At 46.7% G+C, this 15,025-nt stretch overlaps 1 protein-coding gene across 3 annotated transcripts in view; it reads left to right on the plus strand.

Moving 5' to 3' along the window:
• Positions 1 to 14,599, plus strand: part of SLC8A3 (solute carrier family 8 member A3) — a 192,685-nt gene extending 178,086 nt beyond the window's left edge. For all 3 annotated transcript variants that reach the window (XM_034769653.1, XM_034769654.1, XM_034769655.1), the window contains 4 exons: positions 1,601 to 1,725; positions 2,356 to 2,455; positions 9,537 to 9,812; positions 11,464 to 14,599. In XM_034769653.1, the coding sequence (XP_034625544.1) occupies positions 1,601 to 1,725; positions 2,356 to 2,455; positions 9,537 to 9,812; positions 11,464 to 11,840 (878 nt within the window). In that variant the 3' untranslated portion in view covers positions 11,841 to 14,599. The remainder of the gene's footprint in view (positions 1 to 1,600; positions 1,726 to 2,355; positions 2,456 to 9,536; positions 9,813 to 11,463) is intronic.
• The last annotated feature ends 426 nt before the right edge of the window (positions 14,600 to 15,025 follow it).

Consider the following 15,025-nt stretch of genomic DNA (forward strand, 5'->3'; position numbering starts at 1 on the left):
CCCCCCGGCACTCTGGCCGCCCGGGAGAGCGGAGAGCCCCGGCTGGCTCGCCGCCCTGCCCCCGGTGCTCTGGTCGCTGGGGGCTCGCCGCCCCCCCCCCGGCGCTCTGGACGCCGGGGAGAGCGGAGCCCCGGCTGAGCTCTCCTCCCTCCTCCGGGGGCTCCGGCCGCCAGCGGAGCCACGGCCGGCTCGCCGCCCTCCCCCCAGCGCTCTGGACGCCAGGGAGAGCGGAGCGCCGGCCGGGCTCTCCGCCCTCCTCCCGGGGCTCCAGCCACCAGCGGAGCCGCGGCGGGCTCGCCGCCCTCCCCCCGGCGCTCCGGCTGGTCGGGGACAGCGGCCCGCAGCCAGGCTCGGCACCCTACCCTGCCGCGGGAGGGGGGGGGGGCGGCGAGAGGCTTTTTTGCCTGGGGCTGTAAAAAAGCCAGAGCCGGCCCTGTCCCTTGGTATATACTTGCCTTTTCTCCCTGAGATCTTTTGTGTTTTCGGTGAAATCTTGGCTTTTGCTCCTCAAAAACGTGGGTGTTTCTATTAGAGATCTTAATAGAAACAATGTATTTGCAGGCTGCCAGTGAAAATGAGGGCAGCCCTGCAGGAGCACACCCTTTCCCAGTCAAGATGTTTCTGGACTCGTGCTGCCAGTTCTCACTACGTTCCAACTCTAGGTGATGTCCCCCTCGGGGAAGGTAGGCCCCATTGCTATCTCCCGCTGCTGTGAAATAACCTGGACACGTCACCACCTCGACATTCTGTAAATGGCAATGAATTAGTCTGGCAAGCCAGAAGTGAGAGCGGGGGCAGTTATGGGCCTGTTAACTGCTTCTTCCCTCTCCAGATTGACTGAGACCTTGTGGCCAGCAGCATATTCTTCACTCATTCCTCCTACAGATCTCCCATTGCCATCCTAGTTGTACCATGTGGATGAGGAGGGCAGAATATGCCCACATGTTCACAGTTTTACTAAAATCAGGTTTAGGGGTGCTCAGTACTGTAATAATAGGGATACCTAACCTAGCACTTTCATCACTAATGTCTTAGGGCTTGATCCTGTTCCCATTAAAGGCTATGGGAAAACTCACATTAGCTTTAATAGCACAGGATCAAGTCCTTAATGCACTAGTCTTTCACTTCTGGAGTCCTGGGTTGAAGCCCAGCATATGCCACAAGGGCAATCAGCTTGATGTGCTCAGTCTAGGTTTACAGTAGAGAAGCCCAGGGTAGGAATAGCTGAGGGTGCTGCAGATCCAGAGTGAGGCACATGGGCAGTAGAGGGGAAAGAAGGACTGGAATAGTCAGGGTGAGGGGGTAGGTAAGGACTGAGGTGCATTAGCATTACAGGGGATGCTTTCCCCAGTATGTGCCTGGCTCGAGCTGGTGGGATAGGTTCCTCATTTCCAGGAGAAGTATAATTCATTGAAGGTACAACAAGAAGCTCTTTAAAAAGCCCACTCACCTAATGTCCCACCATTAACTCTCATGAGGCTCATTGTGAACTCAGCAAAATGTGAGAGGTGTGTATTTGTGGCCAAGGCATTTCACAGCATCTACCAAGCACCCCTGTCTTGTGCTCAGCTTCAGCTGAGTGTTGATGCTGTTTTCACAGAAGTGGCAGAGAGGAAGCTGACCATTGAAGAAGAGGAAGCCAAGAGGATTGCAGAGATGGGGAAGCCGGTGTTGGGCGAGCATCCCAAACTAGAGGTCATCATTGAGGAGTCCTATGAATTCAAGGTCAGTGCTGGGTACCGGGGCACTTCATGAGAAGATAATAGTGTCACTGGAGAGGAAGCAGCCGGAGGGAAGGGATATAGGTAGAGGCTTGAACAGAGAGGACAGCCATAAGAGAGAGAGGGAGTGGCCAAGGGGGGAGAGAGAGAATGAGAGTGTGCCTGAAGAAAGAGGCCTAGCAGAGAGAGATTAAGGGAGAACCCGGAGGAGAGAGGCATGAGGGAGCAGCCTCAGGAGAGATGAAGGGAAGGTGTATGAGCACCTTGTGGAGAGAGCAGGTGAGTTACCCCGTAGAGAGAGGAGGAGCAAGTGTCCTGAGATGATGGGGGACAAAGCAACCCCTATGGAGAGAGCGTGTGCGGTGGAAATGCCTGGGGAGAGGAAGGATGGATGAGGGGCAGGGAGAAGCCTGAGGAGAATCTACGCTGCACAAAGAGAAGGGCAGCTGCATGGATCTAGCCACCAGCCCCATCTTTAGGGGCTTCATCTCCCTGGCAGGGGGAGTGTCTGTTCCAGCCCCAGTGGAAGGGCGAGAGTGCTCCTCTCGGCACACTGCTGAGTACCGTGTTCTCTCAGTACAGCACATGGTGTCAAAGCTGGTTTAACTACTGTGCATTTTTGTCCCATTGACAGAGTACCGTGGACAAGCTGATTAAGAAGACAAACCTGGCTTTGGTTGTAGGGACACATTCCTGGAGGGACCAGTTCATGGAAGCCATTACTGTTAGTGCAGGTGAGGGGACCTGAGGGTGCCCAGCTATAACAAGGTCACCAACCCTAAGGGAATGTACTAGCAAGACTCGGGTCTCTGAGCGCCTATGTAAGCCAGCCTGAAACTGCCTCTGCTTCCTCAGTGGTGTACTGCAAACGTGCATGGATCATGGGTATCAACTAAACCATGTGCACGGGATAGCAGGGATAGAAACCAGGAGCTTCAATTCTATAAACATAGGCCTCCAGCACCTAAGGGCTGGTCTACATAAAGGTATAGCGCACGGCAAGCCACAGCCAGGGCAGGAATGTATAGCGCACTCAGTCACTACGTGGACCTTGCTACTGCACACAAGTTCCATAGTGTGCTTTGACCTACTGCTGTTCAAAACACAGCCACTGGCTCAGAGAATGACACTGCAGCCTGGTGGTTACGGCACCCACCTAGGCGGGGGGGGGGGATTCAGGTGCCAGCCCTGCTCCAATGCCTGTTTGTTTAGACACAGTGAAACAGTTTCAACAGGAGAGATTGGGAGAGACCCTTCCCCCCACCCCAAGACTGTCCCATCTCTCAGCTTAGAGCACCTTCCAGAGAGGTGGGAGACCTCTCTTTAAATACTTTCTTCCCTGGCAAAGGAGGGAATTGAACCAGGTCTCCCACATCCCAGATAAGTGTTCTAACCACTGGCTAAAGTTCCTAAGATGGGCAGCGCCACCTCTTCTTCCTCTGGCTGTTTTGTATGGAGTGAGGCAAATGCCTGGCTCGTTCTCCCAGCTGTGGACCTCAAACAGAGCTAGGTGCCTCCCTGTATCCTAGATTTAGGGACCAAATTCTGTGAAGGGGCGGAGTTTAGGGCAGTGTTTCCCAAACTGTGGGTTTCAGGGCTGGTGTGGAGGGAAACCCCAGTGGGGTCAGAGAGCAAGCCTGCCCTGCACTCACCCCACAGAGGTACAGTGATTTTTCTAGATTTCCCCCCCCAACCCTCCCCCCCAAAAAAGTGGAACTGTGACACTCAGCATTGCAACACCTGTGGATTCAGGCCTTAGTGCCCAGTTTGAGGAGGTCCTCAGCACTCTCATTGCAGTTCAGGGTGCTCAGTAATTTGTAGGATTAGGCCCCTATTTTGCAGATTCCAGGAGTGCTTTGCAAACATTAGAGACTAATACACTGAAACACAAACTAAAAACCCTTCATGAACCATCAGCTGATGGCCATGTCCCTTTCAAGCTGGCATCAGGAGAGTGACAGGATAGCGTGTGGTGCAAGGTCAGCAGTTCAGTGCACCTTGGCCATTTGATGCCTTGGAGTCCTCTTGGAAAAGGGTTAATTCCCAGCCAGCAATGGGGATGGGTTGCTGCACAGGCTTAGCTGGAGCTGCTTGCCAGTGAGTGAGCCCCAAAGGCAACTTGTGATTCATGCATGAGACTGATGAGAAATAAAGGGGGGAGGGTAAGAAGGGGCAAGAGATATCTGGGTTTCTTCTTGCCACTTCTTTCTATGCAGACTCTCTCTCTATTCCCCCCACCCTTTCTCTCCTTCCCTCCTCCTATCTTTATTCTCTTTCTCCATCCTGATAGAAAGACGGGTTTGCTGCTCCACCCTGTGCGTCAGACTGTCTCCCCTTAAGAACTCAGAAGCTTGATTAAAGCCCTTGCTCGGTATTTCCTGCCAAGCATACATTAGGGTGCTCAACCTCTGGGGCACCAGCTACTAGTCAGTGCTCAGACCATGGCGGAATGGTGCTGCACCCAGCTGGAAACAAATTCATATGAGTTTAATCCAGTGTTATTAGTGCTTTGGTAATTGATTTTGTTCTGGGAAGGGGAAGGTACTGGAGAAGAGTAGGATGGGAAATCTTTATACAATAGGCATTTTATTCCATCCACACTTCAATGAGCAAAGCCAGCCTTTGACTCTGCAAAGGCATTGTCACAGAGAATGTTCACCCTAACAAATTTATGCCTTTGGACATTTCAAGACAGACATCCTCATGTGCAGCATAAGGGTTAACAAAGCAGTCAGGCATCCGCAGAGATGCTAGTGCAGCTCCCTATAACCAGTGCACAGAGTGCCATCTCTGTCATGTACTGCTTTTACGCAGTAGGTGCAGGGCTGCTACTCGCAGACCAGACTTCTATACCAGACAGGCTACAGGGCTTCCATCACGGAGAGAGACAAGAAATGTGTTCCCTTTACGATACTTTAATGCACTGCCAGGTATCACTGTTACCAGCTCAGACAAGATATGTTACACATGGTGCCATCTGGTGGCTGAACATTATAATATAGTCTAGCATTCCATCACATCTCTCCCTTTATGTTTTACATTCATACCATTTATAAAATGTACGCTATCTTTTAGTATGTATCAGTCTGTTAAGTGTCTCTGAATCATACTGGTTTTTTTAATTACACAACCCAAATGCATAACAACTTGGTCATCTGGCTGCCCATTAGTTGCAACGACTGGTCAGTTTGGAATCTTGGCATCTTCTTGTTGTTCTGCATGCACCATCTGTAGGGTTTGTTCTGTTGATTGGTCCTTCTGAGGTACAAACTGTAGCTGTCAACAGTTTCTGTTGAACTCTCCATTGTCAGTCTCAATCACCTATCATCTGGGTGATTAATTCTTTTTCTTTAGGACAACTGCAGTTCTTCATCCTTCTTCGCCATCCAGTTTGACACAGACACAGGCACCAAGTTCTAGACTTGGCAGTTCTCTAACTGAGTGTCATCTGTTGTAAAATTGTGTCTGGCCACTTTTTGGAGATAGATTCTTTTCTGAAGTTGGAACAGTAGTTCTGAGTTGTCTTCAGCACAAATCCTGATGGGGACTATATCCACTAGCTTCTATGGATGTTGATGTGTATCTCACAAGAGCAAGGAATGAATCTTCCTGCTGTAGGATTTTCTTGGTTGTCTGTACAGCTCTCTCAGCTTCTACATTTGCAATGTGGGTTGCTAGTAATATGAAAAATCATATTTTGTTTGGAAAAACAAATTCTGCTACAGTGAATTGTAGCCTGTTGTCCAACACTGGTTTGTTCTGACATACCAAAATGAGCAAAAATGCATTTGTTTCTCAATAATACTGTGACATGTTATGTCTTTCAAGTACATTATTTCTATATAGCTGGAAAAACAGTCCATTATGACCAGATAATATCTTCTGAATTCCCATAAATCTGCAGCTAGTCTCTTCCAAGGTCTGTCTGGTAGAGATGTTGTTGTTAAAGGGTTTTTTTGTGTGTGGTGTGTTAGTCTGTGAGATTTGCAATGTTCCCGTGCAGATATTTTATTCTTTATGCCCTTGCTGATACCTGGCCACTACTCAGACTGGTTGGCCTGTTCACAGCATTTAGTTAGCCCTTGATGTCCTTTCTGGATGAGGTTTAAGATTTCTCCTCTCATTGCAGTTGGAATTATGATGCAATCATCTTTAATTATGAGTCCATTTGACTCACTTAATTGTCCATGCACCAAAAAGTAGTCTCTTGTAACTTCCTTAGTGTCCTTTAGATACTTTGGCCAGTTAGTCCTCTAACTTAGAGCTTCTTGAAGTGGTGTGTCTGTTGAGGTTGCTTTTTGTAGCAGGTATGGTCTGGTTTCTGACTCTGGTCAGTATGTGCCCATAGCATCCATGTATGCCTTTACATCATCTTCAAGCACGTAGGTAATGGAGTGTCATGCTGGGCTCCATGACAGAGTGTCCGTGTAACGGGGTTCACTCACCACTCTGGTGCCTCCTGCTGGTTGTCATGGAAATTAGCTCTGCATGGTAGTGTGCCCTCTATGGGTGGTGTCTCGCTACCATCACTCCTGCTTTAGGACCCACATTTCTCCAAGGACTGTGGCATCCACTTCAGTGACACAGCCCTCCAGCCATGCTACACTCTGTGCTCCCCCCTTCTGGGGGACCTGCAGTCCGCTGTTCAGCCACTTCCCTTAATGGCAACTGTAGCAAATTGTCTGGCCACTTCCTCGTGGCCCCAGCATCCTCTTTGCCCTTGCCTCAGGGCCTCAGCCTGCAAACCCCAGCAGCCAACCAGAAGCTGTCTCTCACTCCCCCAGTCCCTGCTCGCAGCACTGCTCTGTCCAGGGTGCTAGCAGTTCTCTCAGCCCTCCAGAGACACAGTCCCTCCTCCAGGGGCTCCCAGCAGAGAACTGCCTTCCTCTGCCCTGCAGCTCCCTTTTTATATGGGCCTGCTTGGTCCTGATTGGCTGCTCCCTTCAGCCCTTCTCTGATTGGCTGCCTCCAGCGCAGCCTACCTAGGGCTGCTTTTAACCCCTTTTCTCCCAGTGCGGGGCAGCCACCCCATCAAAGTCTGCTACTACCAGATTTTTCCCCAAGAACATATTAAGCAATTGAGTTACGAATCCTGCAAGGTGTTTGTATAGTATATGGTTCAGCATTGTCTCATAGGGTTATTTGTACTGCATCTCCTTTCAAAAGTCCAATCTCACCAAAAACTTTCTTGAATTCTTCCACCTTTTTCTCTAAGCACATCATGGCTGCCTCGCTGCCACTGAGAAGGCTACTCGTCTTTTATCTTTTGATAACATATACTCTAAATGCAAATCTTTTGTCTTTGTAAGTTGTTTCTGTGGTGAATTGGCCCATGCTGTTAGAATACCAGCAGGGCTAGTTGGGGCTGTATCAGATGATTTCAGATCTGGGTGTTTTGAAGGTAAATATATGTACCTTCTGATATGACCATCATCTGCTCCTGAGTCAGTTTTCAGGGCAATAGTCTTTCCATCAACATTCAGTCTTGCTCTCCAGATGGCCTCTGTGTCATCACATTGATAGATCCCAGAAACAATGGCTCTTGGCTATCTGTAGCAGTCAGTTCTCTGACTGTCTTACTATGGCAAACAGCTGCAAGATGTCCATATTTTTTGCATTGATTATATCTTGCATTTTTGGAGGGACACACATCTGTTGGGCTATGGATATTTCCACATCTTGTGCGTTTAGTCTGAAAGGTTTTGTAGTTAGTCTGGATCTTGTCCAATATTGCCTCAGGTCTTATAGTAATTACTTTTTAAAGTCATACTGTGTTTCTTTACTGCCTTATTTCCAGTTTGAAATTGTCTGGCTTCAGCAGCCAGCCATTGGTTCCTGTTATGCCTTTCTCTGCTAGACTAAAGAGCCCCTTAGTACTTTGTATTTTCTCCCCATTAGGGTAGTTATACACTGTAATGAAGTCAAAAGAAGCAGCCCAGGACTAACAAGGAATGGCTTTGATCCATTGACCTCTGGCTGACGGACCTAGCCTGCTTCCTCTATGTAGAAGAGCTTAGTTCCTAGCACAATCACATGGTTCCTTAAGAAACAGGCAGCAGCCCTTAAACCCAGGAACCAACTAAGGTTCAAGTTCTGTCCTTGGGGCAATTCTGAGACTGCCTACACCAGACACATATTACTGGTTGGACAGCTTTTGGAAGTTTTGCCTTGAGTGCATTGTATGGAGAAATGGTGACAACTTTTGTAGTTACAGTTGAGTAGTGCTTAATCTACTTATGTTTGGTCACTGGAGCCTAGCACTCCCTTGCTTCAGAGTAAGGGGATATGCGGTCCTCAGCATTTGGCCCAGGCACAGTTATTAGATTTGTATGACTAGCTTTATTATGAGTAACAATGAAGATACCATAACAATAGGAAGAGACTGAACATAGGAAGTATCATTCTGGAACAGCCCAATTGTCCACCTAGTTTGGCATCTTGTGTCAGGAACTGGCCTGTGGCAGATTTTCAGAAGAACATATAAACCCCCCTATATAATGCACATTGGTATGTTATACTGTAGAATGGATGGAAAATTTCCTTCCTAACCACTGCTGGTGATCAGCCCGTGCCCAGAAAGATGGGGATTAAGAGCCCTTGAAATTTTACCCAATCTTCTTGCAGATATTATTTTTAGTTTATCAGTTTCTGCTTTTTTTCTTAATATTATTTAGCTTTGTGCCTCGGTAATGCCAAACAACAGTGAGTTCCACAGGCTAATTATGTGTTGCATAAGAAACTATTTGCTTTTATCCCTGTAAAACGTGTTGCCTTTCAATTTCAAGTGCTCACTTATGCTTGTCATCTGAGAAAGGGTAAATAGGAATGCCTGACTGGCCTTCACTATTTTCATGATGCTGTCTGCGTTGCTATGGTGATAAATATGGTCAAATCCTCTGTGTACTGGTACAAGAACAACATTACGGACATTAAGAGATGATTCTGTGATTGCTGATCCACTTTCAAATACCCTGATGCCATTTCAAGGCAATCCCGATATTATCCTCAGCGTCTTCCCCACCTCCCTCAGTAAACCCAGGAAAGCAGAGAATAGGTGAAGCTGGTGGAGGAGTTTATTTGCTCCAGATAAACAAGCACTAAGGAAAACTTGTGTGTACTTAAATTTTGTGGGATACAGAGAGAGAGCCAGCAGTCAACTGCTGCTAAAATTTCAAAAGCCACATCTGGATTGGCATCTCCTAGAATGCCAATGTCCCAGGAACAGATGCTCCTGCTGCACTGATGAACATATAGTTCCTATCATTCCATTGCTAGCATCAGAATGTTAACTGATGGGGGTAACACTGCAGGCATGGTGGAGAACAGCTGGGAGAGGGGAAAGCTGGTTAAGGTGTACACTCTCTTATGCAGCAAATATTCAAGATCAGGATCATTAGCAGGCAAATCATTGGTTGCCCGTTACTCCTGGGCAGCAGAAGACAGGTGTCGCAGAGAGCCCAGTGTCAACAGCTCATTCCTTCCCCTCAGGCAGTAGTTGGTATTCTCCCCTGATCCCTCACTGATTGAATCCTAGCTGTGGCCTAGATGATACTGTTAAAGGTAATACCACTGGTTCCTGGTTTGACCTCTTCTTTCTGAAATCCATTCAGACAGCAGCCAGGCCTCCATCCCCATTGGCCAAATATGCAATTTCTGTTCTTGTCTGTGTGATTTCAGTGAAATTTCGCTGTTGCAATAAGGATCAATAGAACATAATCCATGTGACTTCAGCTTATAAAATGCAGCAGTGTTTGGAAACCTGGGATTTCACAGAGCCCACTAGTGATCTGCTTTCTTGTCTTGCATTGCTTGCAGCGGGGGATGAGGATGAGGATGAGTCTGGTGAGGAGCGCCTGCCATCCTGCTTTGACTACGTCATGCACTTCCTGACCGTCTTCTGGAAGGTGCTCTTTGCTTGCGTGCCACCCACAGAGTACTGCAATGGCTGGGCCTGTTTCGTGGTGTCCATCATGATCATTGGCATGCTCACTGCTGTCATTGGGGACCTCGCTTCCCACTTCGGCTGCACCATTGGCCTCAAGGACTCGGTGACTGCTGTTGTCTTTGTGGCCTTTGGCACCTCAGTACCAGGTGAGGAGGCCAAGGGCAAGAGTGTGGTAATAGGAGAAAATAATGGCTAGCACCTCTATCCTAGCCCATTGTTCAGGAGCAGCAAATCCCACAATCCTTTGCGTGGGTAACTTTGGTGTTTCAGAAACCACTGGTTCTTGCGATGCTCTATGGGATGTGAAATCTGATTGGGAACTGGAGTTCAGGGAGGAATGATAGTAGACTCACACCCCCTTTCCCCAGGCAAAAGCTGTTGACCCCCTGGGGTTTAGGATGCACCGGGTGAGAATCTCTGAGAATTGGTTTATTGACAGGTTTTTGGATTCTGTCTGGTTTTGGAAGGGTTGGGGGGGCATGTGTTTTGAGGGGGTTTGTACTGGTGAATGTTAGGGGACTTGACAGTGACTGTACAGTAAACCAACATCCTCTGCTCATAGCCACTGACCAGACACAGTGGGACAGCTGCACCCTTGCTGTGCCAACAGGGACCTCGACATCATGTGTTTGTACAGAACCTACTACCACAGGGTCCTGGTCCATGACTGGGGCTCCAAGGAGCTCTAGCAACATAATTGGTAGTAATAATAATACTGATGACGACCAACGGGGACTGTCCTTCTCCATTGCCACTGGCAGTGGTGTCTCTACAGCTATGTCTACACTGCCATGGGAGGTGTGATTGCACCTTGGGTAGGCGTACCCACACTAGCTTAATTCTAGCTGCCGTGGCTCAAAATAGCAGTGCAGCCGTGGCGACATGCACCCCAGCAGGGACTAGTAATACGAGTACGGACCAGGAAGGCTTGTACAGCCTGTGCTGAAGCCCACATTGCCATGTCTTCACGGCTAGTTTTAGCCACGCTAAGCAGAGTAACGCCAGCCTGGCTGTGCCTGCCCCGGCTGCAGTCACACCTCCGATTGCAGTGTAGTCAGCCCCTGTATTAGCTTCAGTTCTGAGAGGCCACTGCTAGGCAAAGCTGCCAAAAGAAATGGTAGCAAATGGCCACTGTGGACAGAGATGAGCCCTATTTATATCTAGTCAGATAATCTACTATAGTTCTAGAGCACCAATTCCACTCAGAAATAAGTCCACCCCTTCATGTCCGCATCCCCATTGTGGGTGTATGTTAATGAAAGTGCTACCCACTAGCCCCCCTCAATCCGATACAGACACAGGTCTCCTATCTAGCAGCAGCTTATTATGCTATCTCGGTCTCAGCTGGCGTACTGCCTAGTTCATGGGCAGTACTTACAGCGCCAGCCTCCAGCACTTACTCCTGCTAGTGGCTGGAAGAGGAGCCATAAGCACCCTTCTGGCTGGAAGGTTGAGTGCCACAGCCTGTGTTATCAGCAAAAAAGAGTGGGGCACACTGCATTGGGTGCAAAGAGCAAAATGAAGGCCAGGACAGGCCTATAAATATCTGGCAACTTAGTGCACCAGTCTAAGGAGAAGGTGCTAAAATGGCATGGGACATCACTACCAGGGCCATTCTCAAACCGCTTCTCTGCAACTACAGAGATCTGGCCTCTGTCTCCCTCAGAAAAGGGTGTCCTTATTTCAATTCAGCTTCAGCAATCCATGCCTGCTCTCCTGCCTTAAAAACCGCCACGGCCCCCGGCTTTGGGCAGCACAATTTCATTATTACTGTTAATTCATGTCTCTCCCTTCTAGACACTTTTGCCAGCAAAGCAGCCGCCATCCAGGATGTGTATGCTGATGCTGCCATCGGCAACGTCACGGGCAGCAATGCTGTCAACGTCTTCTTGGGCATCGGACTGGCATGGTCCGTGGCTGCCATCTACTGGGCTTCCCAGGGACAAGAGTTCCATGTGTCAGCGGGCACGCTGGCCTTTTCCGTCACGCTTTTCACCATCTTTGCTTTTGTCTGCATCAGTGTCCTGCTGTACCGGAGACGGCCTCACCTCGGAGGGGAACTAGGAGGCCCCAAGGGGTGCAGACTTGCCACAACTTTGCTCTTTGTGAGCCTGTGGCTCCTGTACATTCTTTTTGCCACGCTGGAGGCCTATTGTTATATCAAAGGGTTCTAAGCCGTGGAGAGATGATGAAGTTGGGGGGGAGGGATCCCCCTCCTCTGTTACCTCATTGGACACCAGTCCTCCAAGTGTTGTTAAACCAGAAGTGACAGCTGTCTGATTCCACAGTTGCCCAGACAGGAGGACAACTGGGCTGCAAGAAGGGCAAAATTATCATGAAACAAAAACAAGTTAAAAATACAAAATAAATTTAGGATATTTAAATAAATCAAACAAAATAAACCCAGTCACAGACCCCAGTCAGTGATATTGAGAATCTTCAGCCACCTTCAAAGATCACATTTTCTTTATTTTATTGTGTTCTTTTTTCTCTCCTCCATTATGAAATGGTATCATGTATTTCTAAATAGGTTGAGAATTACAGAAATAAGTTGGATGAAGGTTTTGTGGGGGAGGGGAGGAAACATTGCTTTAAGTTTTTTTTCTTCCTTTAAATAGACAAAAAAAATTTAAAAATCAAAACCAAAAGCTTCAAGCTGCCATCAGTGCTGGAGTGGAACCATGCATTTTTTGGAAGCCACAAAAACAATGTCATAGTCAAATGACTCGCTGTCATCTGTTTCTCCCTTTCATTTCTTTAAGTATATCATGAGACTGATGTATTTCAAATGCAAATACAAACACACACGCAGGAAAATACAATGATGAAGGCTGGAGTATGGAGCAACCCACGCACCAGCCTGGGATTTACAAAAAAAAAAAAAAAAGACCTCGAACATAATATGTATCCTGTATATTTGGAGTATGGCATCTCTTTGTGTAAAAAAAATTAAAACCTGTGGTACTGCAGGGAGAGGAAAATATGTTCATTTAGAAAAGGTAAAGAAATGAACAGATACACAGACATAGCCTGCAATGTGGAAAAAAGGGAGCTAGGGAAACCAGGGCACATCCCTTAGGATCATAATGGTATTGTGTTTGATTTGTGGGAGGGCAGCAGGGTGTTCTTTTTTGCTTTAAAGTGAAGGTGAATTCATGTAAATAATTTGCAGTTCTCACATTTTGGTGCATACGAGAAGCTTTGAGGCATAACGTGCCACTCAAAGGTTTCTAAGCATCATCTTAAAGGGTTTACTTTGTCCTTAAAAACACACGTGCTTACCAAAGGGAACAGGATCTTGATGCCTCTTCATAACTCCTCTCTTGGCATCAGGGCCAGTTGATTTCTCTACATCTTTAAGGTCAAGTATGTCCTAATGGATGATGACCCACATCTGGTTACTGTAACTCACTGGGATCAGATATGCTGAGCAAAGATGACACCAGTCTCTTTTTCGGGGGGAAAAACCAAAACCAAATCAAAACCATATGACAGTATTTTTCCAGTGCAAGGGTCATTTCCCATTTTGATTTGTATCATGTCTGCCAATTTGCTCCTTTAACACCCTGTTGTTACAAGGATCAGTGCTCCACTCGTGGTCTTTGCTAGGTTGAGAGGTACAGTATGGTCTTAAAAACTGCCACAGATCTTAGGACTTCTGTGTCATCTTAAGTACATTTTAGAAAAGCACCCTTTTAATTTTAAGTGCATTTTTTAAAGAAAAAATAAAAAAGGGGAATACAAGCAAGATCTCATATCATGAATTACATCAACAGCTGCGAATTGAAATGTTGGGTTGGTTAAAAAAAAAAAGCTATACTTATATCTATATAAACATATTATCTATATACATATTTCTTAAGTGCAAGAACTGGAAGAGGGCATTGCAGCTTCATTCTTTTTAAAGTGTTTTTAAGATGAAGATGTTTTCTTCTGTCAAAAACTTAGGTACTGTAAAGGGAAATGTCTTCTTCGTAAACTTCACACTCATTAAACAAACCTGGAGCATTAGAGAGTAAACCAGGCAATGGAAAGAGGTCCTTCTCTACCTGTCTTTTCATAAGAGTGAGCCAATGCGCTGATAATGCCTTAAAGGCCGGGCAAAAGCACACAGAGGGAAAATAGAGATGGGACTGAGAATTGTGTTGTTTTGTTATGGAAAAGAAGATGCAAAATGATCTCAGATGTACGGAAGAGCGTGAAAATTATCCTTAATTGACAAATGAAATATTTATTTTCGTACAGATGTGTCTCAAGTATATATATAAAAAGTGTGAGAGGGGAAGGAAAGATTCTTCTCTCTGATATGATATGAACAGTGGGCGCTTTGTCTGTTGAAACTAGCGGTGGGCGAACAATAAAAGGTGTGAATCCAATAAGCACCCAAGTTTTCTGAATGCTTATCCTCACTTTATCAGAGCTTTTTGGGTCTGCAACATCAGGCAAGAAAACGTCTGAGAACAGGTTGCCTGCTGAGATTTTCAGTGTATCTTGCTTCCAGAGTGCCAAGAAATATAAGATGAGCTTTTGTTAACTTATTTCAACACTGCAACTCTCATCCTGGCTGTGACTCAGCAAGCAGAAGTGCAAGAAATTGAAAACACAAAGGTTTGGAAAAAAAACTTGGTTTGAATTTGGGGCAGAGGTTCAGACGGGTTCTTATTTTATCCAGACCGGTTCTCCCATTCCTAGTTGAAACCTGGCTTGGGTATTTGAAATGCTGTTATGTTGCTTGTGCTGTATCAAACACATGCTTTTCATCTGCTTCTTTATTCAGATCACTTTGTCGGGGGGGGTGAGGGAGGGTTAGCGGGAGGAGGGATGACTACGCTAGTGCCAATCTCATAGTTACTTTGCTGCCCTTACATACACTGAGAAAAACTGCTCCAGGCCAATAACATCTGTGGAGTGTTTCTTTCTTTTATTTTATTTTTTACATCATTAAAAAAAAATACAAGAAAAGAAAAACAAAATCTTCGTTGCCTTTTTGCTTTGTTTTGTTTTTGTTCTGGAAATTTGCATGGAAGCATTTTCTTCCCCTCCCCCCTGGCCCTTCCTCCCCCCACCCCAACCCCCCCATTTGTCTCAATGAGATTTGGCAGGAATAAGCCGCCTAAAATTGCATCATGGATGGTTTGTACACAGGAGACCTCACTTCTTCATTAGTTAAAGCTCACTGGTTTCATTGCCATTGTTCCTTGCTCTTTGTTTTTCCTGCCAGCTTCACGTCTCAATCTGGAATAAAGCCGCTTTCCTCTTTCTGTTGCCTTGTTGCTTTTTAAATCACACTCTACAGTTCCTTACCCATTCGTACAAGTTCCTTCTTTTCTCCTTCCCTGATTGTTGGATGAGATGTCTT

The sequence above is a fragment of the Trachemys scripta genome, chromosome 4 (assembly GCF_013100865.1).
Source record: "Trachemys scripta elegans isolate TJP31775 chromosome 4, CAS_Tse_1.0, whole genome shotgun sequence".
NCBI lineage: Eukaryota > Metazoa > Chordata > Testudines > Emydidae > Trachemys > Trachemys scripta.